At 39.0% G+C, this 25,469-nt stretch overlaps 1 protein-coding gene across 1 annotated transcript in view; it reads left to right on the top strand.

Annotated features, from left to right (window-relative positions):
- Positions 1-25,469, top strand: part of DOK7 (docking protein 7) — a gene marked incomplete at both ends in the record, with an annotated part of 70,479 nt that overhangs the window by 25,448 nt on the left and 19,562 nt on the right. Inside the window, 2 exons of the mRNA XM_082315324.1 lie at positions 2,843-2,950; positions 5,652-6,526. Coding sequence (XP_082171450.1) covers positions 2,843-2,950; positions 5,652-6,526 — 983 coding nt within the window. The remainder of the gene's footprint in view (positions 1-2,842; positions 2,951-5,651; positions 6,527-25,469) is intronic.

The raw sequence follows: 25,469 nt of genomic DNA, 5'->3' as shown, positions 1-25,469 counted from the left end.
GGCTTCAGTCCTTAGTCTGATCTTGTAGCAAAACCTCCTGATGAGTGCTTGGTAGTCTGTAACCAAAAATACTGGTATAAGAATCTACTGCTTCTGGAGAATAGTATTGTGTGTGTTTGCCATAGAAGTCTTGCTTATTAGCAGAGAAGATTAAAGGCAAAACAAAGACTTCAGTAAGACTGATGGACAATTACTTTTTAATAACTGCCTAAGACTTTAAGTCTATATATGTTTGGCAGGTCTTGAAGTTGTTTGTCTAGATATTTCCTAGTACTTACTGAGAAAGGATTCTTCTAATCAATCTTCCACAAAACTGGGCACAGCACATAACTATGAACCCGATTTTATATACACACCTTTTATACATAGACAATCCTTAAGGGGAAGTTTAACCAAAAAATTATCAGTCTTGTTGGACAGACAGTATGCCTAGAGATTTCATGGTTTTGGGTGAAACCTGTTGTGTTCTGTAGCTGTGTAGAATTTGGCTTCTAGAAGCAATTGAACATGTGAAATGCAAACTTACTGATTTGCTTCAACTTCCCTCCTACTTCCCCATCTTGTATTTTATTATAGGCCATTTTTGCAAGATCAGTTGCTTGACCAGTTTTTTTAATGATATCTTTTGCTGTCTGTAAGAGGGATATCAGTTACTAAAAAACTAATAGTTGTGTATTTGCCCTAGTAACATTCGGAAAATCTATATTTATCCAGTAATCTTATTCTGAGGGAAGTGGAAAGATCTTTCCTACTGGCAGTTCTTTGCTGTGGGAAGGGTTAGTGTCCGTTGCATCTTGGTTTGACTAATTTGTTGATCTGTTATGCCAACTTTATACTCAAAGTGCTCATGGAACATCTTTGTTGAACCTTTTTGGACATAAGGGCGTTTAACTAGATACAGCAGAGTAACTGGAGCAGAGGACATTCAAAAATAGATTCAAGCAGCAGCGTGTAACACTGTATGCCACTGTGCAGATTCTTGCATAGACCTGTCTGGGTTGCACCATAGGTGCTGGTGGCCAAAGCTTGTATTTTCCTTTGGCAGAGGTCCATATGGGAGCATTGGGGGTTTCGTTTGAGTAAGCAGTTACACAGGTTTGACTAGTCAATGCTTAATATGAGTTGTATTGCAGGGGAAATAGGAATGGAGACCTAGCAAAATAATCCATATCAAACAGTCCTCTTTTCTGTTCTTAAAAGTTAAGTTTAGAAGGTGTCAGGCACTGACATCAAGCACTGTTTGAGCTGGGAGACACAGAGGTCACAGACCCTGTTTGTCACAGGCATTGTTGCCTTATTCCTGTTAGAACATCTTTGATTTCCAACATATGCTGTTACAGAAGGACTCTGTGTGTGTCCGGCTTTTTCTGCTAATCTCATCCAGATTGCAGACTGCTAAAGGCGGAAACCCCCTCTACATGGGAAAGAAAGTTCAGCATTGTCACTTCTGCTCCTGTGACACACTTGGATCTATCCAGGGCAGGTCAGAAAGTGAATTCAGTTAGGGAGGAGAGATGTGGCAGCTTATTTCTCAGGTGTAGGGACTCCCGTGGAGCTTCAGCTCACCTGGAAATGCTCCTTCCCCTGATTGTGAGCTTGCTTTGACTGTTGTGTTGACAAAATCAAACCCAAGTCTTTTAGAACTGAAAGACCTGGAATGAAAATGAAATTTTCTTTCATCATTTCAACTGTTTTTTTATCTTACTAACTCAACCACAGCAATGTGTAGCCCTTTTCATCCTTTTTTCCCCCTTATTAAATGATTCAGTGATTAAATGTTTTTGTGGTGTGCTACTACTACCCAGTTGATCAGATATACAAAAGCAGCAGTTGTGACAAAGTTAATCTGTTTTATCTGTCATTAATTCCTTTCCCCATATAATTAGTAAGAGCTACTGAAATTTCCGATAATGAACAAGTTAGCTGACCATATCTTTTGCAGCTGCTGAACATGACACACTCCTCAGTGCTGTTTGAAGAAATCTATAAGATTTCTCTAGGGATAATGGTTATGATTATTGCCAATATCTGGCTTTATTGTTGTGCCTGGTTGGAAACAAAATGGTTCAGAGGAAACTGGTCTATTTTTCTGATGAAAGTTCTTCCGCATTCTGTATAACTTTTGGTCTTTCTATTGGAATGGAAGGAGCCTTCTTCAGTGAAGTAATTTCAGCTGGAATGGAAAACTCATAAAATCCCCTATAGTATATTTAGTAGTGTTTTTTACCATTCTGACTCATCTTGTATTAAACATGGAGAGCCAGCAGGTTGCTTATTTCATCTCTGAGTTCTGAACTTCTGAACATCAAGCTTGAGAGCGATGTCTTTGTAAACAGGTGATCTGGATTGGAAGGTATCAGATAGTTTAATCACTGTGAGTCTATGATGTAGATTTGTAAATTTGTAGGGTGAAAAATTTGGTCTTTCTCAATGATAAAATTCCCAATGAGTTCAGTGAAGTCAGGAGACATTTTACAGGTCTCATATTAGTTTTCAACTCTTCTAGACCTGCTGGATGCTAATTATCTTTGTAGGTATTGCCTTCGGTGCTGTGCTGTTCTGGGTTCTGTCCCTGGTGGTAACTCTTACAGATATTGGGTATAATCTCTGAAAGTTTTTGACACTTAAAATTATAACTTATTATGTAGCATTTCTCCAGGATGTGCTTGAAGGCAGATTGTCCCATACATTTTCCGATCAGCTTTTTTCCTCTCCTGTAGTAGAAGCTCAAACATAAGAACAAAGTATCTAACATAAGACTATGTCTTTTTTTTCCCCTTCTTTTTATATATTTTCCATGTTTCTTCTTATTTATTTATTTATTTTCTGTTCCTTTTTAAAGATCCGAGTACAAATCCAGCCTACTCAGAAGAAAGATTGGCTCATGAAGCTTTGCAATTAGAAAAGCGCTTGAGCTTGCTGTCCCATACAAGTCGCCAGGGCAGTGGAGGTAAGAAAAATCTTTAATTAAAAAAAAAAAAAAAAAAGGTATTCCTTTCTTTCCCAGGCTTTAGAAATGTACATGTATATAATTATGAGACACTGAGGTTAAAAGAAAAAGAATAGAGAAACGGTCAAGATATTTGATTTGGCTGCTGTTGCTTGTGAGGCAGTTCTTTAACAGCATTGTCTAAAGACCATTGATGCGGATTGGAGTTTTTTAGCTGAGCAGAGTGAGTTTTGGATCAAATACTATTAACACAGGAAAATTCTTTAGTATGCTGAATCCTACTGACTTTGTGCATGTGCAACATCAAAAGAACAGTCTGCGTCAAGTTTGATATCTGCTTAAGTGCTTGACTCACTCCAGCCTGCGAGATGAACCGACTTGTATAGTTCACATATCAGGCTTACAGCAGATTTTTGTAGTAAAACCTAGGACTCCTGTGCTTTGGTTCCAAGTGTTATTGTTGCTCTTCGTAGTGGTATCTGTGCATGTCCCTTCTGGAGTTGTTTATGTGTCAAAGTAGAATTGGTGTCTAGCACTGGATTTGTAAAAGGGCCTATGCCCTGAACTGCCATTTGAATTGTTTAATAACAGAAGTTAGATCTTCAAAACATCTGCTTTGCTCTTGACTCTAAAGCCTACGAGCCTAAAAATGGCCCTGTGAAGATCCTCAAGAGCTTAATTATGTGCTTCTATACATGTCCAAGGCTACTTTAGTCTTGACCGTGCTGAGTAATGTGGTTTGTGACAAAATTCCACTGAGACTTCTTGAGGTTTTTCTTAGTTAGCATATAACTACTAGACTTGACTAGATTGATGGAAAACAAATGAGACTTGATAGAGAGGCATGTCTTTTTTTTTTTTTTTATTTTTTTTTTTTTTTTTATTCAGTCACTCTGGTTAGAAAACATGTGGCCCAACTTTGTATGTATTCTCTGCGTGAGATTACTTGAATTTATGACCTGATTCTCCTAAGAATGTTATGATCCTCAGAGAATGAGGAATCCTAGAGTAAGATTTTCGTATTCTGTTATTTGAGTTTTGCATAGGAAAATTAAATATTTGTGTTTATGGGAAATATTACAACAACAAGACTGTTCCTGTAGGTTTAGTGGGAGGACGTTTGCCTGAATCTGGACATCTAGGTTCTGTCACTGCCTGGGAGAACATGTAGCTAGCTCTACATAGTTAGAGCATTTTCTTGAAGACTGTGGGAAGGATCCCCTAAAATAATTGCCTAAAATATTTGTCTAAGAGAAGTGATTTCAAATAAATTCAACGATCTTATTTTTTCAAAAAAATGTATGTTTTTGTAAGCAGAATAACTCATATTTAACAAATATATTTCTTCTTCTGGACATGTTGCGGAGAACTACACTAATGTTTTTGTAATTCATGCCTTCCATCTAGACAGCTGTATAATTTAATCTCAGGAGTTACACTTACGCAGGGGTCACAGGCCAGCATCGTGCAATGGGCACTGGGGGAAAAGAAAGGATTAGATTTCACAGGATAAACATTGCTATTTTGTAATAGTATATATCAAGAATTATTCCGCAAAGAGCAAGAGAATTGTTCTAAACTTTTCCCTCAACACCTGAGAATAGAAATAGCCTAGTAATACCAGAAGCTCAGGTCACAATTTGCAGTGGACCCTTCCTCTTTCTACCCCATCTGTCAACTTATTGCCCAAGGTTTAAAATTAATAAAGTTAATTAAAATTAATACCTACAAAATGATCCTGCTGTCAGCCTTTGTTTTCACATTGGTTTTATTAAGAAGGAAGGAAATAACATTGTGGACTGTGTGTGCCACTACAAGAAAGTGGGGTTTCTTTGTTTGTTTGTTTGGTTTTGTGTATGTGTTTGTGTGATGCTTGTGTGTTGTTCTTATGCCCTGTCATGCCAATGCTTAATCTTTTTCTTCCATCTTCTGTCTTGGATAGCAGTAGTTACCTGTAAAAGTGTCCTTCTTGCAAGTATCAGTGAGAAAAAAAAAATCTTGCAATATGTGCATAAATGAATCACGGAAGATCTTTTTGTATATAGATATGTAAACATTTTTATAATACTAGTATTCTCATTTTTGTTTCTTACAATGATGTATGGTTGGATTTTGGTATGGATATTATGAAGAAGTACAGTGTAGGAGAGCTCAGAGGAGAGAACAGGACGGTCTTAAGTATTATTTTATTTTTGCAGTCTCTTTAACATTCATTTTGATGTCATTCAGATAAGATTTAAATAGAGAAAAAAGTACAAACAAGATAATAATTTGGTTGATTCAGATCACATAGAAACACGGAAATGTCTTGTATGGCTTTGGGTTGCAGTAACAAGGTTTTCTTCAGAGCATCCTCAGGTATTCTGAGCATGGGATTTTATGACTGTTCCCTGTGATATGAGATAGGAATATCTAAAATAAAACCAATTAACTGTACGGAAGTAAAATATGGTTGAAAAGGGGAGAACCTGGTGCATAAACTCTAAAAATTTAGCCCTGAATGCATTAGGTTCCATAATGTGGTAGGGTTATGGCAAGGTAACATACTATTTACATTTCATTTTTCCCATGGGGATAGGAATTATTGCAGGAATTCTGGCTTTCTGACAGAGGTTCCCCTTACAAAAAACAGATGGAATCTCACGGTCCTTTCTGTCAATTGTGTTTTAAACATAGGTTGATGTGTTTTCTTCTTTTCTAGGAGATGATAGAAGTCTTTCAAGCTCATCTTCAGATACCAGCCACTCGGATGTTAGTGTTGGGAGCAGGTTGACAATTTGGCCTGAACAATCTTCAGCCAGCACTTCTCAAGAGAGTCATGGACTGGCAGCTGCAAAGGGCATTCATCTTGGGGAAGAAAAGACCCTTCCAGAAGGGGCACGTGGCACCACAAAACCACCTCCAAAGCCCCTCCGATCAAGACAGCTACAGGAAATAGGTCGTCAGAGCTCTTCTGACAGTGGAATAGCTACTGGTAGTCACTCTTCTTACTCTGGAAGCTTCTCTTCCTATGCTGGGAGCTTGGATATTTGCCATGGTGATGAGTTTGGATCATTGCTAAGCTTGCCATTGAACTTTCCTTCGGATCAGAATTTATGTACTTGTCCTCACAGTGAGCCCCAGAGAGGTGTGGGATCAGAGTATCAGGTTCCCAGCTCTCTCAGACATATTTATGATATACCCAGGAGTTTGTTACAGGCAGCTTCTAAAGATGTGCAGCCGAAGAGTGCAGATTCCATGCTACCCAAGGACCAGGCCCTGTCACCTCAAGGTGCTAGTGACCCAAAACTGCTACTACCACACCTGGAAGCACGCAGGATACCCGAGCAGAGCCAGGACAGAGGGAGGCCTTCATCCGTACTCGCAGAAAGCAGCAAGGACTCGAGTGATGGGACATATGTGGATTTTGTTTCGAGGTGGTCAGACACAAAACCACAAGGACAGGTGTCAGACTCCAAAAGTAGTGAGTTGTCACCACCTAGTGGGGCCTCAGCTGACCCCTATGACACATGTAGCCCCCACCTTGGGATGACAAGAGCTCTTTTTTCAGCTTGTCCAATCTGTGGTGGACTAAAGGTAAATACCTAACACTGAGCAGATGCTAACAAGCCTTACTTAATATAGCATGATTAATTTAAAATGACTTAAGTTGCAAGTCATAAATACTATTATTTCCTTTATAATTTGAATTGGTAATAACTTTTGTGTTGTTTATGCTCAAGTTGAGAGGCTTAGCACCCAGTTTCCTCAAAATCTGTGCCTGATCAAGAAAACACTGAACAATATAGGCTATCAATCATTACTTTTAAATTGGCCAATTTTGGTTTTGGGTGTATGTTAGTGGCTGACAGTGACAGACAGAAGCTTTACAGGCAGGCACATGAGAGGGCTGAATTTGTCATATAGTAATTTACCATGAAGGACATTGATCTGTCTTACTGCTGGTATTTCAAGAGAAGAAAGAAGGGAGGCCAAATAGTATGTGCTGCTCTTTAGGTGACCACAATACATATTTTTTATTTTATTGATGTTTTTCTTTTCTGTATCATTGTAGTTTGAGCCAGTCTTGCACGAGAAGCCAGATTAGTGAAGCTTCTCACGGGGGAAAGAGAAGATAGTCAAGTTAGCATGGCAATTCATAGCAGATCAACTAAGCCAGTATTATAACTGGCTAGTGACAGATACTTTAGAGGAGGTGTACAAAAACTGATTAGTGGTGTACTACCAGGACAGTGTATTTGCAGGAAAAAATATTTTTGATCACCAGTCACATAAAGACTGAAAACTGGAAGCATGGAGATTCATATGCCTTTCTAAACACATTTGCCAGTATCTGTTACTATGACTGATATTCCTATAAGTTCTTTTTGAGCACTGCTAGATTCTTGGCTTTTTATGGCAGTAAGCTTTATACATTAGTTGTACATTGCATGGAGAAAATATTTCTGGTTTTACCTATTCTGGAGAAGACCTTTTTGGTGAATGTGTTTGCTGAACTAGAAGAACGTAAAGCTGTTTGTGTTGGTGAGCTGTTGAAAGGCTGGGAAGGTTAGATGGAGTGGTCAAATTAAGGAATGTGTGAAGTAGGGATTCATCAAGAGAGACTTTTGTTTGAGGAATTAAGTATTGCCACTGAAGTGTGTACATTTTCATTGAGCATGTGGGATTACATAAATCACTGCTATGAAAAGGGCTTGAGTGTATAGTAAGTTATGAAAGAAAAATTAAAAAATTATGAACTTGAGGGATTATTTTCTTCTCACGAGGTATTTCACGTATTTGCATCATTGACTGCCTTCATGTGTCTGAAAACTAGAAAATGCTGTCTGCCTGAGGTGCTTGTATAGCCTCTGTAACAGCACCTTGGACGTTACTTTGTCATGTACTTGCAGCATTTGGGAGGTAGGGAGGCACTGGTGTGACAGGCTAAGGTTGTGTCTACTAGGATCAGTGTCTACTAGGATCTACTAGGTTGTATCACTAGGATCAGTGTTCTTCCAAGACCATCCTTGCCAGCCATCAGCACCAAAGGCCCTCACTAGCCCTCTAGCCTAATTCTGAAAGCTTGGTTGGATGCAAGAGCCTGAGGTTCAGCCTCCCACTTCTTTCTGCAGTGCAGGCAGCAAGGTGCACAGCAGTGTATCTGCTGCTGGCTTCCTCTGTCTGCTGCCTGTAGTTAGAGAGAAGTTGGGAAAAATGCACAAGACTGATCCCTAGAAGGGCTCTGGTCTGGGATCAGAAAGCTCCAAGATGGCTTCGTATAAGCAGCAAGGAAAGAATTAGTTAAGGTACAGTTAGCTCACGTGGTCTAAATGTTTCTGGGTGATCTGAATTTATCAAAGTTTACCCTGAACATCTGTGGCAGACAGGAAGCTGAAAGTGAATATTCCATTGTATATCTTCAAAGCCATTAAAGGCTAAATTATGTCACTCCTTCTTTAACTGCCTGTTGACCCCAACAACATACACACCCACATCTTTTATTGCAAAGTGCTGTCAAGTTTCATGGTGTTTCTAGTTGCCCTAATAATATCAGTTGGCAAGAATTTCAGGAATTGTCAATATTCAAACAAATTTAGTGAGTGAAACACTGGTGCAACGCTCTTACTAACTCCTGTTTTAGCATGAGATATGCACATCTGCTTCTTATGTTTTTTTTCCTACCCATTTGTAAGCATTTGTGAAAGAAATCTCATTAAATGGAATGATTCATGGGTTTGTTTTTACTTTTGAAAGAAAAAATAACCTTATGATACATTGTCCTGAACTGTCAAGATGAGTTATTTCAGCAATATTTAATGGACGTCGTCTTTGGCTTTTCTCATGATGAATACAGTGAAAGCACAAATCCATATGCTGTAACTAAAAAATAAATCTTATTCCTTGTGCTCTGAACAGAATATGTTTAAGATGCGGTTAGGGCCAGGAGGAGTTGATTTATGGATTAATGAAGACACCAGTTTTTCACGTTTATTCAAATTCATGTTCAAAAGGCTTTAGTGTGCCAGTGTTTGGAGTTCCTTTGCAATTTCAAGTTAAGCTGTTAATTAAATTGTGTTGATGGTTTTTAAATGCCTACTAATTAAAGTGAGCGGGTGACCTGAGTAAAGGAAAGTCTATGGCAGTAATAAAGGATATAAGCATTGGTTTGTTTTCTGCTCTGTATGTAAACTTTGGCAAATTGAGGTTAGATTTGAGCATGTTGCCTGTGTGTGCTGGAGTTCAGCATGGGAAGAGTTGGAGACAGGTTGCAGGATGAAGACATGCGTATGTGGAAGGCATGGTGGCGTTCGTGACTGGGATTGACTTGGTTAAGAACCACCTGCCCCACTAATAACAAGGATGATGATGAACATAGGGAGAACATACCCCGGGAAAGTGCCAAGGTTCAAACAGAAAACAGGGCAAGGAAGCCTTTCTGTTTCACTCTGGATGAAGAATAGAACCAGCATAAAGAAAGTCACTAAATACTGCTTCTATTATTTCTATATTGTATTTCATATTAGACATTGGGGATTAATAAGCAAGCATGCAGGGTGTTTTGCTTTCTGTTGTATGTTATTGTAGTGTGCTCAAGATGTCCTTCTTTACAAACTTCACAAGGTGTGCCTTTGCTATGTAATTTTTGCCTAGGTGGTTTCAGTGCTATAGATGATTGCAGAGATGAATTCTTTGTGTATTTTAAGTATATTTTAAGCATATTTTAAGCTCAGAATGTTGGATTGTTATGGGGTTTCTGAGTAAGCTGTAGAGAGTTATTATTGGACTTATTACATTTTCAACTACTTAGCTAATACTAATTTGATGAATAGAATTTGACTGTACGCTTGTTGCTCTGTAACTTCATTTGATGCTATAGTTTGAGAAATAATGTCAACCTTTTTTATAGGGTGTCTTCTTTTTTTACACTACCATTGTTTGTAAATTTTCTTAGAAGTCTGAAAAATAAAATTATTTTCCAACTGGTTTTGTCCTTTTCCATCTGACAAGTACTGGTTTTAGTTTTGCATTGCTTTTTGTCCCCTGACCTTCATCTTCTTGCAAGTTGATTTAATATGGAATGGTTATGGCTGTCTCTTCACACTACTTAGTGTTATGCTCAAATCACTGTTGACAGCTCAAAATGTGCCTATTAGTAGGAATGACTTTTATGTATGTCTAGCTCACCCTAAACTCATATTTATGTCAGTGGGAGTTCTTATGTATGTAGAAATACAGGCTTGATTACTGCTTTGGTAGTTAACTTGCCATGATAGAGGAGAAAAGAAAATGTCAGTTTTTGTGTGGTTGTTATCATCAATCCTGTATTGGTATTCAGCTACCTACTGTAGCTGATTACTTAAAAATACCAAAACCTCCTTGGAGACACTGGTCCCAAATTAGCAGCCAGTCTACCCAAATCCTCTGTGAGGTATTTCTATAGTTCCTGCTACCACAGTAACGGTATGCCTCGAACTTTGAATCTCCCGGTATATCTGTAGTAAGTGGAAATATGGGAATGCTGTGGTCACGATGCACAAAAGAGTTGAAGGGTTTTGTCAGGTAGCAGCATCCACAGCGCTGAGTGGCTGAGAACCCTTCCCTACACAATATAGGGAGATCTGGTACCTGACTTGGGGGGGATGTGGATCTCGGTTTAAGCGGGGAGTTGCTTTGATTAGCTGAAAGGCAATTTACCTCTTGTAGTGTGTTCTGTAGAAACTGCTTTCTTTTGCATTACAACTTTAAGGGAAGGCATGTGCAAGTCTGTACTGTGATCCTTGAGCAGGCGCTTTACTCAGTATATTTAATCATGTAGCACCATGTCCCTGAAGGGCTTGTTAATCACATGCAGCCTTTTGGGAGTGCAGAGTCTCTGGGTAGATCTAGAGCTACTACGAATATCTGTGTTTCCGTTGTGCATTGTAGACCGGGGAGAGACTAAGCCTAGCGAGAAGCAAGGCTGATGTGTCCTCAGGCAGAGAAGGGGCTTGAACTGTAAAGAACATCTTGCACTGAGGTCTGTTTTGTGGTCTCGCATGGACTGATTTAACCAAGGTGATGAACAGCCTGTAACTGGTTGGGACTATAGCCTTGGTCTTCCAAATCCTGTACAGAACCCTTAATCCTGGATTTAGCTGGTATGTCTCCTTTCATTGTAGACGCTGCTTTTGAAAGGGGTAAAAGAGAAGGCCTATAAGGTGTAAACTTGTGTAGTGAGATTTGAGAAACAGTGGCTGCAGACTGCATTGCCACATCCATGTAACTGAGAACGTTTTCATTTTTTTTTGGCTTTTAATCAGGTACTTTTCTAATGTAGTATTAAAACAGATACTAAAGAAGTCACAACATATTGTTATATACAACTTTAATGTAGCTATTTTTTTTTCTGTTGGAGCCATTACCTCTTTCCCCATGAGACTGAACACCTTATGTGTTTATCTTAGTGTGTTTATTTCCCTGCTTTCTGTGAAAGTATAGAAACATGATTATTTGTAATTACACAACTTTTACATCTCTTTTCAAAGTTGTTTTTTTTTTTGTTTTTTTTTTTTTTAACGTTATTGAGGTAACATTTTATGCTTCCTTCCACCTTCAAAAAAGCTACAGGCTGTCTAAATTCTCAGTTGAGAAGGATGCATTTGTAATCTTCTACAGCGTTGTTTCTGCTTGTATGTCTGCTCTAATCTCAGAGCTCTGGGCAGTTAGGCAACACACACGCCGTCAAAACTGCAACAGGAACAGTTTGCACCTCAGAGGAATCTGGAAGTCAGTTGTCAGTATTACTGACCTGAGTGACAGTGTGGTTGTGAGGCTTTCATATGCTTTGATGACCATTGATTCTGGGTATTACTGGCTTTTGGCATGAATTAGAAAACTTGTATTTGTGCTCTCTTCTTTTAAGATTTAATTCCAATTGTTTTTCTTTAAGTCCTGACTGTGATACATTAACCTGCAGTGAGGTGCATCTTCCATATCATGTATCACCACTAAATGAGGTGACTGCACTGGACAATGATTTCACAATCTGGCATTTTACTTACATTGCGGTTATTGTAAAAGGCTCTGAAATTTTTACAATAAAGTAGTGTTACTTTTTGGCCTTTTCACAGATTCAAAGGCATCTTTAAAAACACCAATTTCCCCACAACATCTTTCCGAAACAGAAGAAATCCATGATCATTGCTGTCCTTGACAATGAAATGCAGTCATTTCTGGAGCTGGTTGTGCTGACAAAAGCACACAGCACTGTGCAAATCAAAGATTGGAGCAAAAGTATGTTCTCTGGTTGGAACTGGCAGAGGAAAGGGGCTTAAAAGAGGTGGGTGTAGTGTTGATCGCAGAGCTTGATTTGTTTTGTTTTCCTTTTTGTAGTTTTGGCCAGGACCCTGCGTCTATCGCAGTGTTAACTCCCATCCTCTTACGAAGGTGCTGTTGGATCTTCTTATGCACTGTGTTGAGATGTTGCTTATCAGCAGTTCACAGGGGAAGGAAGATTTTTTTTTTTTTTTTTTTTTTCCTTCCCAGTTTACCACTGTTATTTTGTACAATATTATGCTTCTTGGCAACAGGCTTCACTCCCAAATAATCAAGAGGAGACCCAGCTTCCTTTTACTTTGCTGTTGCTGGTAAGAGCTCATATAAGTGACCTGGCTCTTCCAAAGCTTTGCTTGGAGGAGGTCACTTAATGGGTATGACTTTGGATTTGAGACTTCACAGTAAAATACAAGACAGGGCAATCCCACCAGAACTGTGCAGATCTGACTTGCTTTCGGCACTGTAGGAGGCTGCCTTACTTCTTATCTGAAAAATAATACTGAAGATACTCTCCATCTATCATGAAAGAATCCCCACAGTGTTTGTGCTAAGACTAGAGGTTCTAATCTGAATTCAGAATAATAAGAATTAAGCTCTCGGCACTTCTTGGGATCGGGCACTAAGTGGAAAAGATAGCCTGTGGTCTGTAATGGGAAAAGAAGTGCCTGCCACAGAAGCACTGGTAAGTGAAATGATATTAATAATGTCAAGAGAAGAGAGGACTTTCCTGCACGAGGGAATGTAGACAACATAGCTCAGCAGAATTAATTCTTGTGTACTAAATAGAAATGTTGCTGGATTACTTTTCTGTCAGAGAGTCGGTGAAGATCTTGATAACCTGCAGTATTGACCTTTTATACCCATAAGCATGAACAAATGGGAAAATCTACTTCCTCCCCTAAATATAATCGAGCTGGATAACAACTTTTATTATTACTACTACTACAACTGATGGCTACTTCTTCCTCTGTTGGGAACGATAGCTTTTCTGAAGAGAGAGAAAGAAATGTTTTGAAAGAGGAGGAGTCTGACAATAAAAGCTGGAAAAAAATTACTTCCTTTGGAATGTAGGGTCTGTGGGGTTTTTGTTTTTGATCCAGTTATAAAGAGACTCATCAGATTGCTTGGAATGTGGCCAATGGAAAATGGAAGGTTTTTTTCTGTCTTTTTTTCTAAATAACAATCCATTTATTTCTGGAAAAAATCTACAGAATTCTATGAAGTGTTAGCAGACACATTCTAGCTTCATTTTCTAAAAGGGAGAAAGCAGAATTCACCTGCAGGGTGAACCACAAAAGAGATTAGTAAATCATGCATTACATTGAGCTGAACTCAGAGGGAAGCAAATAACTCCAGTGGCAGCCCTGGATTAAGACCCCTAGGTTTGATTCCCATGTGGTTCCTCTCCTTCTGCAAGATCATAAACAAAGTAACTTTAAAAGAACCTCAATTCCTTGACTTGCATTTCTGCAAAATGTTTGTAATGTCTACCAACATTATACTTTTAAGATCATGGATTAAAGAAAGCTATGAAGAAAATATTCTGTTTTGATTAACGGTCACTGATATCAAAGTAATTGCGTGGCTCAGAAGGAATCGGCGAGTGTCAGTAGGATAGCAATCATTTGGATGAGATGTCTGGAGGGTTGACAGCAGCTCACTGTGAGTAGAGGAGAGGACTGAAAGTAGATGCTCAGTAGGGGTGCGTCTTTTCCTACCAACCCTTTTTGACAGAGCCACTTAAAACTGGAAGTATGCAAATTAGAAGGATGAAATGTGTTCCAACAAAATTACACAAACTGTGCTTAAATTTGTCCACAACCCATGACAAGACACATGAGTGGAATTAGTTGTGGTAATTCAAGATGCCCAATATACTTATTACTTCAAGATATCTATGGAAATGCTGTCAGTCTGGCTGATAATATCCCATATGGACTTGTAATCAGGTTAGATCCTTAAGATATCAGTTGTGCAGAGGTTGTGACATAGGCAAATCTAATAATCTAATCTGTTTCTAATATAACTGTGCAACCCTATACCAAGTTGTATTACTTGGTTCATAAAGAGCAAATAAGGTTTTCTTATATTGGCTTAGTAAAGTTTAATAATAGGGTAACAACATCTTCCTATGGGTAATGAGATTTTGACATTTGTTAGCAAGAAAATGGCAGGTTTGGCAACAAATCCACTGAAGAGGAAATTGTTTATTACCTGCTCCACAAAAAAATACACTGAAATCAATTTGAGGAATGAATCACTGAAGAATATTTGTATTTTCGGAACAGAATGAATACTTCCCATAGGCAGGAGGGTTAGAAAATGTGAGTAAGCCATTCTGGTATAGAAAAGCCTGCTAAACAGTGTTCAGGATGGACTGTTCTAAAGTTGCCTGGCGATTTTATGTATTGCTTTATTATGCATAGTTATGAATGCTTCTGCTGAAAGGCTAGGGAACATGTCTAGAGAAGAAAAGAAAGGCAATTCTGCAAAAGTCCACATAGCAGAGACTGGAAGAGCGAGGCTGATTGCTCTGGACCTCAGGAAATACAGAAGAAATCCATACTAAACTTTGGTGTTCTTTCCCTGCCTGGTTTAGGGTTGGATGCATCTTACAAACCTGCATGCTGTGCTAGAAAGCCAGTTGCCTAATGCAGACTCCTGGCAGAATTTGTGATGGCAAAGTGCAGATAACGATGTTTTGGGCAATGTCTCACTTTAAATCGGAGGGGAATGCCAGGGTGTGCAAGAGAGGTAAGAAGCCTGAGATTCAGACTGATCTAGGAGTTTTGTGTTATGGTTTTATTATTGTGGCTCTGACTAGCTTACCTCAGTCTACCTATTTGTATAATATCTGTAACTGGATAATGTTTACTTCCCAAGGCTATTGTCAGGATTGATGAGATGGTGTTTCTACAGTACTTTGGATATGGACAATTCTACCCAAGTGCTAAAGATTATATTAAATGTGATGTTTTCCAGGCTGCAGTGAGAGAGACAGAAAGTTGTTTGCCTTTCAAGTGAACTGTGGACAGAAAAGGAACTCTTATTAATAAGAGTTACTAAAGAAGAAAATCAACCTGCCAGGATGGAGCAGCTGCTCTACGATTATTTTTTTTTTTAAATGCTGGGAAGTCTATTGCTAATTTTTATACCTTTAACAAACAGTTCAAAGCCATTTTCTATTTAATGAAAGATCACAGAGCAGTGGCACCAAATACATTATTTCAACAGAAATTTTTTTCTGTGAAATTGAGATTGAGGAATGGTGTCTTTCAAGAACTGTAGAGTTACTGGAAAGAAGTTATTAATGCAGGAACCTTTCCACTCAGTGGATTCAGAAAGTCTACAACTGAGGACATGGCAGTTCAAAATCAGTTCTTTCTAACCACGGGATTAGCCAGAGGGTGGAGCGATTTTTTAGCATTTAGAAAAGACCAAGATATCAAGAACATGACTGAGGATATGACCGAAATTCAAGCCAAGTTGTAACAACAGAGGAAGAAAAGAAAAAAAATTGTATTATGTTTTCTTCATGTATTCTTTTCTTAAATTCTTACAGAGAGGCATATTGTATCAAATCTAATTTTGCAAATTTTTTTTGATGCAATGATTCTTTTCTTTGATTTTTTTTTGAGGTCAAAAGCCATTTTGCCTGAATAGGGATTAGGTAAAACTCTGAGCTCTTCCACAATAAGAGATGTGAGAGCAGACAACCACAGGGAACTTCTGGAGCAGTTCAAGCTGTCTGACGATCTGCAGTTAAGTATTTCAGCTAGTCAATTGTCTCATCTTAAGTAAGTAGATACTTACTGTTGAGTTTCTTTGGTGCTGGCTAAACTCAGCTCAAAGCGTAGGAATTCTGGGTCAGAACCAGAGTATCACAATGAAACCTTAAAGTTACTGTGCCTGAGCAACTGAGCAAATCTTTTTTTATGGTGTAAAAAATGTTCTTCACCCCACTTTTTACTAGTTGCAAACAGCCTTTTCTGTTCCATTCCTAAATTAGTGAAGGAAGGATCTTCTTGCATTCTGGCCATCCTTGCTAGAGTAGTAACATATTGACTGTGGAAGGGTCCCTTGAAAAACTCTAACTTGCTTCAGGGAGTAATTCAACCCGTAAGTGTAGGATAGATGTGTGGGGAAAAATGTTATGTGAAGCTACTGTTGCTTTTCCATCCCCTCTGCTTCAGCTCCAATGAAGTTTGATGCTTCAATGTGTCTGTGACAACCTGTAATTTGTGTGTGTGCGTGTGTGTGTAAAAGTTAGAGTGAGCTTCCTTGGGCAGGATGGGGATGTTAAGATCAAAACAAGTGACTATTAATGCGATCCATGTGATAAATGACAGCCAGGACAGGGTGAGTGCATAGCAGTCTTACACACAGATTCTAGGCTGCGGTAAAGTGCCTGTACTGCATGCAGGCTCTGCTTGTATGTCTTCCCTGGCATTATCTTTTGTGTATTTCCATGTTTTCTTTCCTAAAGCAGGGTAGATGAAAGAAAGCAGTCCTCGAGGCCTTCTCTGAAGCAGTTCAATCCCACACAAGTCCAAAGACTAGATGGAAAAGGGACTTTAAAGTTGACTTTGTGCTCCTAAGTCTTGTCACATGAGGATACTGGGCTATTCGCAGTATAAACTGCAGCAGCCAGGTGTCAATCAACCAAAATGACTGTTTCAACAGCTGGGAATCAGTGGGACATGAACTCTGGCTGTATTCCCTCTCCCCTAGCCACATCCTCTGCAGCAGTCTGGATTCTGTGGAATCCTCTGCTAATTCAATGCTGATTGGAAGCAATTTTGAATGTACAAGAAATTTGAGCCCGGAAAATATTAAGGAAATATAAACCTTTTCCAGATCTGGTTTATTACAAGGACAGAGAAGTGTTAAGTGGGCTATATCAAGGCTAGTAACTGTATACTTGAACCCTCTGTAGCACTAGGAAAACATTTCCAGATGAAGTTTGCCAATTCATCTCATTCCTTGAGACAAAAAGTCAAGCAGAACGCATGTGCTATGGAGATAACTGCTCTAGAAAGCTTTGGAAAACTACAGAAATAATTATACCTAATAATTTATGGCAGTGCTCTCCAATATAGGAGAAGCCTGTGAGCAGCCCCCATGCATAGTTAAGTATCTGTATCCTTTGAAGCTGTGCAGCTTAATTATAGTTTCATTACCTTTGACAAACCATAATTTCAGTGATGGGTTGAGGATAAAGGAAAACACTTGTCTTAATCTTACTATTTTGAGCTTTCTCTCCCTTATTTGTCCTTCTAGTTCCACCCGTTTCTTTCTAATGATGATCCTTGATTATCTTGTTAATAATTTTTTTCTGGGAGAAGTTGACTAACTTTAGCTGTAAATGTGAGGTTGAAAAAGAAGGAAAATGAATGTGAAGATGATATTGCAAGGCTTTCATTTTTATTCTTCATAGGCTCATAATTAAGCCCACTCTAGTTCTCTCTTTGTGTGGAGCAGGATGTACAGGTTATAACAAGGATTCTTTTCTTCATGTCTTTATGTGGAATGGGCTGGAAGGAAGGAATCAAATAACTAGTCTAATGTAAATTGGCATAGCTCCATCGGCTACAAAACAGGCCCAAGCATATTTTTAGTGCAAGCACAAGCTAAGCTCTCACTGTGGAACAGCACTCTTTGGGGGAAGTAGAAGAAGGAACAGACTTTTCTTAGGGCAGTCCCTAGGTGGATGTTTCAAAATGGTAATTACAACTTAACATAAACTTTCTCCATCTCTAAGAATTTGTAGAGGTAGGTTTAATTTGTCTCTAACATCTGAGATTTCACTTTGCCAGCTTTTGAAATATTTTCACATTTCAGCCCTTCTCTATTTACTGTTTGTCATTGTAGCTGTAGAGTCGTAGTTAAACTCTTTATTTGCAAAAAAAAAAAAAACCAAAAAAAACCAATCCTTTTTCTTCATGAATAGATGTCTTGGATTTAAAGTCTTGTTGCAAGCAGAAAACTTGAGTAAAAGGGATACTTTATGCAATTTTGTATAATTGGTGGAATTAATTTTCTGTTAGAAACTTTTTGACAAGAGTAGTTGTGATAAGTTAGGATACTTCTCAGTATAGTGGCATAAGAGCTGTTTTTCACTGAAAAGCCTATAATATCTCTTATGCATGTTGGTTGAAGCTCATTCCCTTTCCTCATCAGAGAAGGAATGTCTCAGTGTCAAGAAATGGATTATTGGACCTTTTGTCTTATGTGTCTCTTCTGGTGTAAATTTGCCATAAATCACTCCTTTGCTAATCAAGAGAGCAAGGATATCTGAATCCCTTTGTGAGTACATGTGTGCATATGTGTATATGTTAATCATTGTCCTTTTCGTTTATTTTCAGTCTGTCCAAGCTTCCTGCTAAACGGGTACTTTTGTACGGACTTTTAAAATCTTGAAATGGGCTAACGCTCCTACTGCAGCAGAACTATGTTGTTTCTACCTGTATGTGCTGTTCTAAGAAAACGTAGAACAACACTTGCCATTTGTCAAGCCCTCCTAATTTCACAGGTATTTCTGCAGTACTGAGATGCTCAGTGGTGGCACAGTCTTGTGAACTTTAAAATTCAAAAAAAGTTAATCATGCCACATGTTGCATCCAGTTTGTGCACCTTGCCTCTTCTGTTTCTTTTACGTGCTGAGCAAGAAGAATGAGATGAGAACACCAGACTGCTTGTTATCGGCACAGCAGAGTCAAGTCTGCTGTTACTCATAGCCGTTTGGGCTCCATCTGAGCCTTATTTTCAGTGGTACAGTAGTTTTGCTGGAGTCTCTGCCTTGAGTGGTTTTCACCTGGTGCAGAATGAGTGGAAATTAACAGATCTATTGTACAAGGAAGCTCAGAGTAGCAAAGGTGGGGAAACTGAGTGTATTTTAAATATCAAATGTTCTTGGAGTAGTGTAATGCTACCCCCTGTTGGAAATTGGAATATATGGAATGTAAGCGAGAATACATGGAATTGAAGCCTCTTTGACTTTGTGTACATTACTTTGTTTCCATTGCACTTGACAGGACTTCAGAAGTGCCACTGCCTATTTAAAAAAAAAAAGAAAAAGATTTTTTTGAGTAAATAGGAAATTTATTTTTCCCCCAGTTATCAAAACTGAATTCAGTTTAAAATAATCTTCTTTTCATGTTAAATTACAGCTGTAGGCACAGTTGCCTGCAATTTTACTGTCTTTCTATAAGAATACAAAAATATAACCTATTATAGTTAATGTTGATTTTTATTGTTCATAAACATCTGTCTATTCATAAAGGCCTTACAGCTTCTAAAAGAGAAACACATCCTGTCTTTTTGCATGGCTAAAGCTACTGTATACACTATTATTCAGCTGCATGCTGAATAACAGCACTCGTATTCACCTGTGAAAACGTGAATGGTTAAAGGAATGCTGTGGGTGCACTGCTGAACCTTCAACAGTCAGGACAAATTTGTGTTTGAACTCTCTTGCTTAAGCATTTATAGCTGGAGTTTCTGTATGTACCTTAGGAGAGGTGGTTTAACTAACAGGAGCCTAGATGAACAAGGCTCTGAAAAGGGGAAAAGGGAATGTAATGTTGCTATGAAAACATCTCTAAAAAATTGACAACACTAGCTTGAATTAGAAAATCTGCTGGGTGTCTTAAATTAAAAATTGTTCCTTCTTATAAAATTGCAGAACAGCTCTTCTGCTCCTGTAAATCATGACAGCTCAACCGAGGAGTCTGGGGGAACAATATAGCTGATTCTTATTACCTGGAGGAATTGGCCATCTTTATTTTGGCCCTAAGAATATATGATATACTGAACTTCAGATTACATCAGGGGTATCTGCCTTGGATCTTAGACCTGAATATTTCCAAAGAGGAATCTCACAGTTGGAGAAAAAGAAGTTATCGTTTCTGAGCTGAATGTATTTGATGGTTTATTTTAATGGCAATTGTGTAAGGAGTCTTTCATGTCCTGAATGGCAGAATGATTGTTATGAGATACATCTAGTGAAAGATAGGCAGTGAAGGCTGATGTTAATAAGTTTTATTATGTATCTGGCATCAATTCACAGGTGTATTTGTTCAGGGTTCTGTGCTCTGAAATCAGGAGATGCTATGCCCCAGTTGTCATGTTTGATGACTATACCCTATGACATTTGCATATGGTGTTTTTATTTTCTGTGAAGAATTGTTTTTAGTTCCTACCTTCTAATTTCTGCACCAATTCTGCCCATGTTTATCAAATACATTGAATTAAAATTGGTCTCAGAGGCAATTTGTGATGTCTGGCCTAGTTATTTCTTCTGGCTGGCTGAATTCTTCAGCCCAGTTGTGGCTCCTGCTGTGAAAGTCCTCCTGTATCATGAACTGGGAGGGAAAAATGTTCTGATCATACTCCAATTTCTTTGTGTTGTGAGGTCTGTCAGGAAGCTTAGATGAGTTCATCTGTTCAGTAATACTCATAACCATCAGTGTCTACCTTTTCATTTGAGTTGTTTATATAGATGTACCTAGAGGGTTTGTTACTGCAGTGTCTCTCTCTGCAGCTTGTCGCTGTATCTGCCCTTACAAAACCTCCATGAAATAATGAAGTGCTTCTATCTGTATAGAAACTAGTGATTCTGATTTTCACCTGTGGTTGAGGAGGACAGGCTCTCAAATTCACAAAAGTATTTAGCAATTTTGTTTGATCTGGAACCATTGTACCAATTTTTTTGAAGAACCATGAGAAACTCAAACCTCATGAAATTAGCCCAAAAAATTGTAACCAAAATCTGTATTCGAGCAAGGTGGCAGAGTATCTTTATTTTATTTATGTTTCTTAAGTTGTTGTGGTTTTGGGCATTTCTCTGTAACCATAAGCTGTCTAGCTGATATTGGTGTTAGGACACTTTATGATGGTTGGTGTTGTGTGCCTTCAGACTTTGCTACGTACTTGGGGTGAGTGTTATTGCTTCGGGGCAGCTGTACGTGCTCTTGACTTTGTTTTTTGTCTAGCCTAGAAGTATGCAAGATTGACTTGTAGTAGTGCCTGGAAACAGACACAAACTTCACTGAGGTGTTTACACCAGTTGTTTTACATGTATTGGATGGAATTGCAGAGCTGTTTCCTCTAGAATTCTGTCTGAATACTTTTGTACATGATGAGATATGTGTGTGATGTTAAAAGGATGTTATTTAGGTTGAAAAGTTAAGCCCCTCACTGTTAAGGAATTGACAGATTTACAGTTTGCTCATGCCATCTTGATTTTACCCACACATGTGTCCCTCTCGTGCAGTGAATGAGGCAGATGTCCCTTGGAAAGAATGATATGTGACCACGTAATTGCATTACAGTCCAGTTGTTCAATACGCTCCTAGTGTGACTCTTCGGTATGTTGAAATCCTAGGTCTGTTTTTGAAAAGCAAAAGACAAGAGCAAATCGTGTTCCTTGTTGCTGTGTCAGCTCACCAATGCCCATATATTATCAGTAGCAGAGCTTGAAATTTGACCCTTCAGCATTGCAACCGCGACTCTTACCGTCTGAATCTCCGGGCTGTTTCTGCTAGCTGGCAGCTGGCGATGGCTCTATCCCAGGGTGGAGGCTGGGCAGCTGGGTCCAGGTACCGGCTTTTATGGTAGCTGTGGCAGAGGATTCAGCCCAACTTTTCTTTCTCTCCCTTTGGTGGACAGTTTCAGAGTATGCTAAAGGAAGGCATGTCGTTTTCGGAGCTAATGGTCATATTCTGATGCCAATGGTCATATTCTGCATTGGGTGAGAGACAGCTCGTGGCTGCGGGCGGCTGGGAAGCCCACAGCAAGAAGCAGAAGGCCCCTCTCAACAGAAGCATGTCAAAATCACAACCAAAGTGTTCCTCTGTGAAAACATGAGAGACAGAAGCTGCGTACACAAATCTGGACTAGAACGAAACAATACTTTTCATTCTTTCTCATCTCTTGTTTAAACAACACCTGTAACTTGGAGATGAGTGGAGCTGTGGTTATCCCACAGGTTCCAGGAGGCGTATTTTAATGTGACACAGAGCACGGCTTGCCAGTGCCACTGAAATCACTAGCTTCAGGCTTCAGAAAATAGCTGCTGTTTGGGCTTGGCTGAGCAAACCGAGATGTTTCTGAACTGACTTCAGCAATCTCTCTGTAAGCCGACAGTTGGCTTGCAACAGATGAAGCTGAGTAATCAGAAGTTTGTGGCTGAAATTAGAGCCCTGCACCTGAAGCATGCCATGGACAGGAGTTTGTTTCATTTGGAGTTGTTACACAGAATCATAACATTTGATAATTTTGTATCTTTTGATGATCTTTTCTGATCAGCTGCTGGGCATTGTGAAACAGCCCATCAAAGCAGATGACCTTTGAAGGTTGCTCCATGTGTCTGTATTTATTCACCTTTCCTGGGAACTTTTTTTTTTCCTGTGGCAGCCTAAGCATTCCAACTTCAAAGTTTTCTGGTGATTTGCTCCAAGAATAAGTCATAGTCTTTTAATCCTCATGAGGAAAGTACCTTAACTATCAGTTTCATTAGGGACTGGTTTCTTTTTGCTGAAATATATGAGCTTTGCAGAACTTTGGACATGTTCAAGACTTTTTCTTTTCCATTTTCTAAAAGCAATTGACACTTTTCTCTTTGTGTGATGCTAATTTCAAAATCTTCATCCAGAATTTCTCGTTGTGTCCTTTGCTCCTTTGTGAAGTTGCTGACAGTTCAAGATACTACTGTCATAAACTATATAATGTACCTGTAATCTGCTGCCTCCCTCTACATACAAACTACGTGCAGCAGTCAGAGGGACTGTGATGAAGGGCCACCAGCTATATACAGCAGGCATGAAAGTGTTTGTTCATTGTTAGAGAAGTGTGCTTCACCATTCCCGCTTTTGAGGGACCATCTTCTGGATTTTCAGTCACGATTTTCATGGTTTTCTCTTCAAAAAGTGGATGTTTTGCATGGTCTTGATACTGCACAATAGCTTTAAAATAAATGGAGAGGAGAAAAAATCTAGATCATATTCTCCATGAAAATTAATCAGCTGACCAAAGTCGCAATCCATTCTCTCTGTTTCTGAGTGCATTTTTGTTACGTGCTGAATAAAAATCTCATGGTGCAAATAGTTGCTTCTATTACTGTTGAGTATGAATTCGTCTTTCACAGCAAGAATAATCTGGGAGCCTGTTGTTTATGTTGAGCCTTTCTTCTTCCAGTCTGAGGACCTGGACTGGGGCAAAACTTCATACATGTCCTTAGATAAAGCAAATGACACCTAAAAATCATAGAATCATAGAATAGTTTGGGTTGGAAGGGACCTTTAAAGGTCATCTAGTCCCACCCCCCTGCAATGAGCAGGGACATCTTCAACTACATCAGGGTGCTCAGAGCCCCATCCAGCCTGACCTTGAGTGTTTCCAGGGATGGGGCATCTACCACCTCTCTGGGCAACCTGTGCCGGTGTTTCACCACCCTCATCGTAAAAAATTTCTTCCTTGTATCCAGTCTGAATCTACCCTCTTTTAGTTTAAAACCATTACCCCTTGTCCTATAGCAACAGACCCTGTTAAAAAGTCTGTCCCCATCTTTCTTATAGGCCCCCTTTAAGTACTGAAAGGCCACAATAAGGTCTCCCTGCAGCCTTCTCTTCTCCAGGCTGAACAACCCCAACTCTCTCAGCCTTTCCTCAGAGCAGAGGTGCTCCATCCCACTGATCATTTTTGCGGCCTCCTCTGGACCCGCTCCAACAGATCCGTGTCTTTCCTGTACTGAGAACTCTAACTCTTATAAGGTTCAGAATAATGGAGCTATAAAAAGCTGCCAAACTTAGATGAGCTGAAAGAAAAGCTTTATTTCTGAAGATACACAAAGGGAATGACATAAGCTGTGACTGATGAGGTGTGTCTGAAATGTTGACAGTTATCAGGCAAATGGCATTTCATTCCTCTTGCCAGTGATGATGGAGCCCAGCTCAGCATTACAATCTCCAGAAGCTGATCTACTTTTTCTTGGAAGTGTGGTTTCCTCCTTTTTAGGATGAAAAATATGAAACAAAAATATTTTGGTTCTTTGAAAATACGTGTTTTATATGGAACGACTATCTGTCAGTTCCTGCCCTTAGAGTCAGTAATGGGAGGGATTAGTCTTAAGACAATATTTTCCTTCGTTTTTTTCTGTCCATCTGACTCATAAGATCCTGGCTCCTTTTTTACACCACAGAGATGAGCTTACAAAGCAGTTATGATCCCTCTTGTCACTATGAATCTGGCAAACTTCTTCCAACAATAGGAAATTGGATAGTACAGTAATCTTTGCTCCTTGCTTTGGAGATTATACTGGAAGATCTGGACTTTGGGGCTGATCTTGTGTCCATAGACTAAAACTCCTGTTAGCAGCAGCGGAGCAGGGTGGGGTATGTAGTCCATGGACAGTGATTTGAGTACATAGAGAAAGGTAGGCATGCTGCTCTTTATATGGGACAGTATTTGTGTCTGGTAATTTTTTTAAATGAGAACTGGTCTGGTAAATCATATATTTCAGGAAAGTTGAAGTGAATGAATCTTTGAATGAAATCAAATGAAACTTTAAAAGAAAAAAAAAAGGGGGAGAGAAAGACAAAGATATACCAAATATACATGGGGTAGGGAGGGGGAAATAATCCCATTTTGATTGTAAAAAGGATTATGTACTATGATGGTTATTTGCACACACAGAAATAAATGCCAAGGCTTAGGTTCTTTTTAGCTGTTTAGGGCAACAGAGCTAATCTATGAATAATGATCCAGCATATCAAACTAGTGGGTTCTCCTAACATCTATCATTGAACCCTACCCAAGATATTTGGAAGCAGAACATCAAAAATGAATGTCATCTGACAGCAGCCAGATCACTACCAGAGTTAAAATAGCCCTGGACATGTAGTTCATGATGCGTGATATACAAGTGGTACATATCCATTTACTGGGGGTGTTGTAGTGGTGAGGTTGTTTGAACTAACAACCATGCGTCGCATACTTCAGCACTCAGCTCTTGGGTCACAGATAAAAGAATCTACATTAGAAAGATATTTAACTGATATTTATGAGCAATATGATGAGATAGGCGGGATTTAGATACTCGTTTTGTTAGTTATTGTCTGAATATTCCAGCAGGCATAACAAAAGCATATTATTTGAGTGACATCACTTACCCCTTTTCTTCTTTGGTGTAATCATATGGTAGGTTGAGATATGTATTATAGTT

This window comes from Platalea leucorodia (assembly GCF_965183815.1).
Source record: "Platalea leucorodia genome assembly, chromosome: 6".
Lineage (NCBI taxonomy): Eukaryota > Metazoa > Chordata > Aves > Pelecaniformes > Threskiornithidae > Platalea > Platalea leucorodia.
This window is presented reverse-complemented; position numbering and strand designations above follow the sequence as displayed.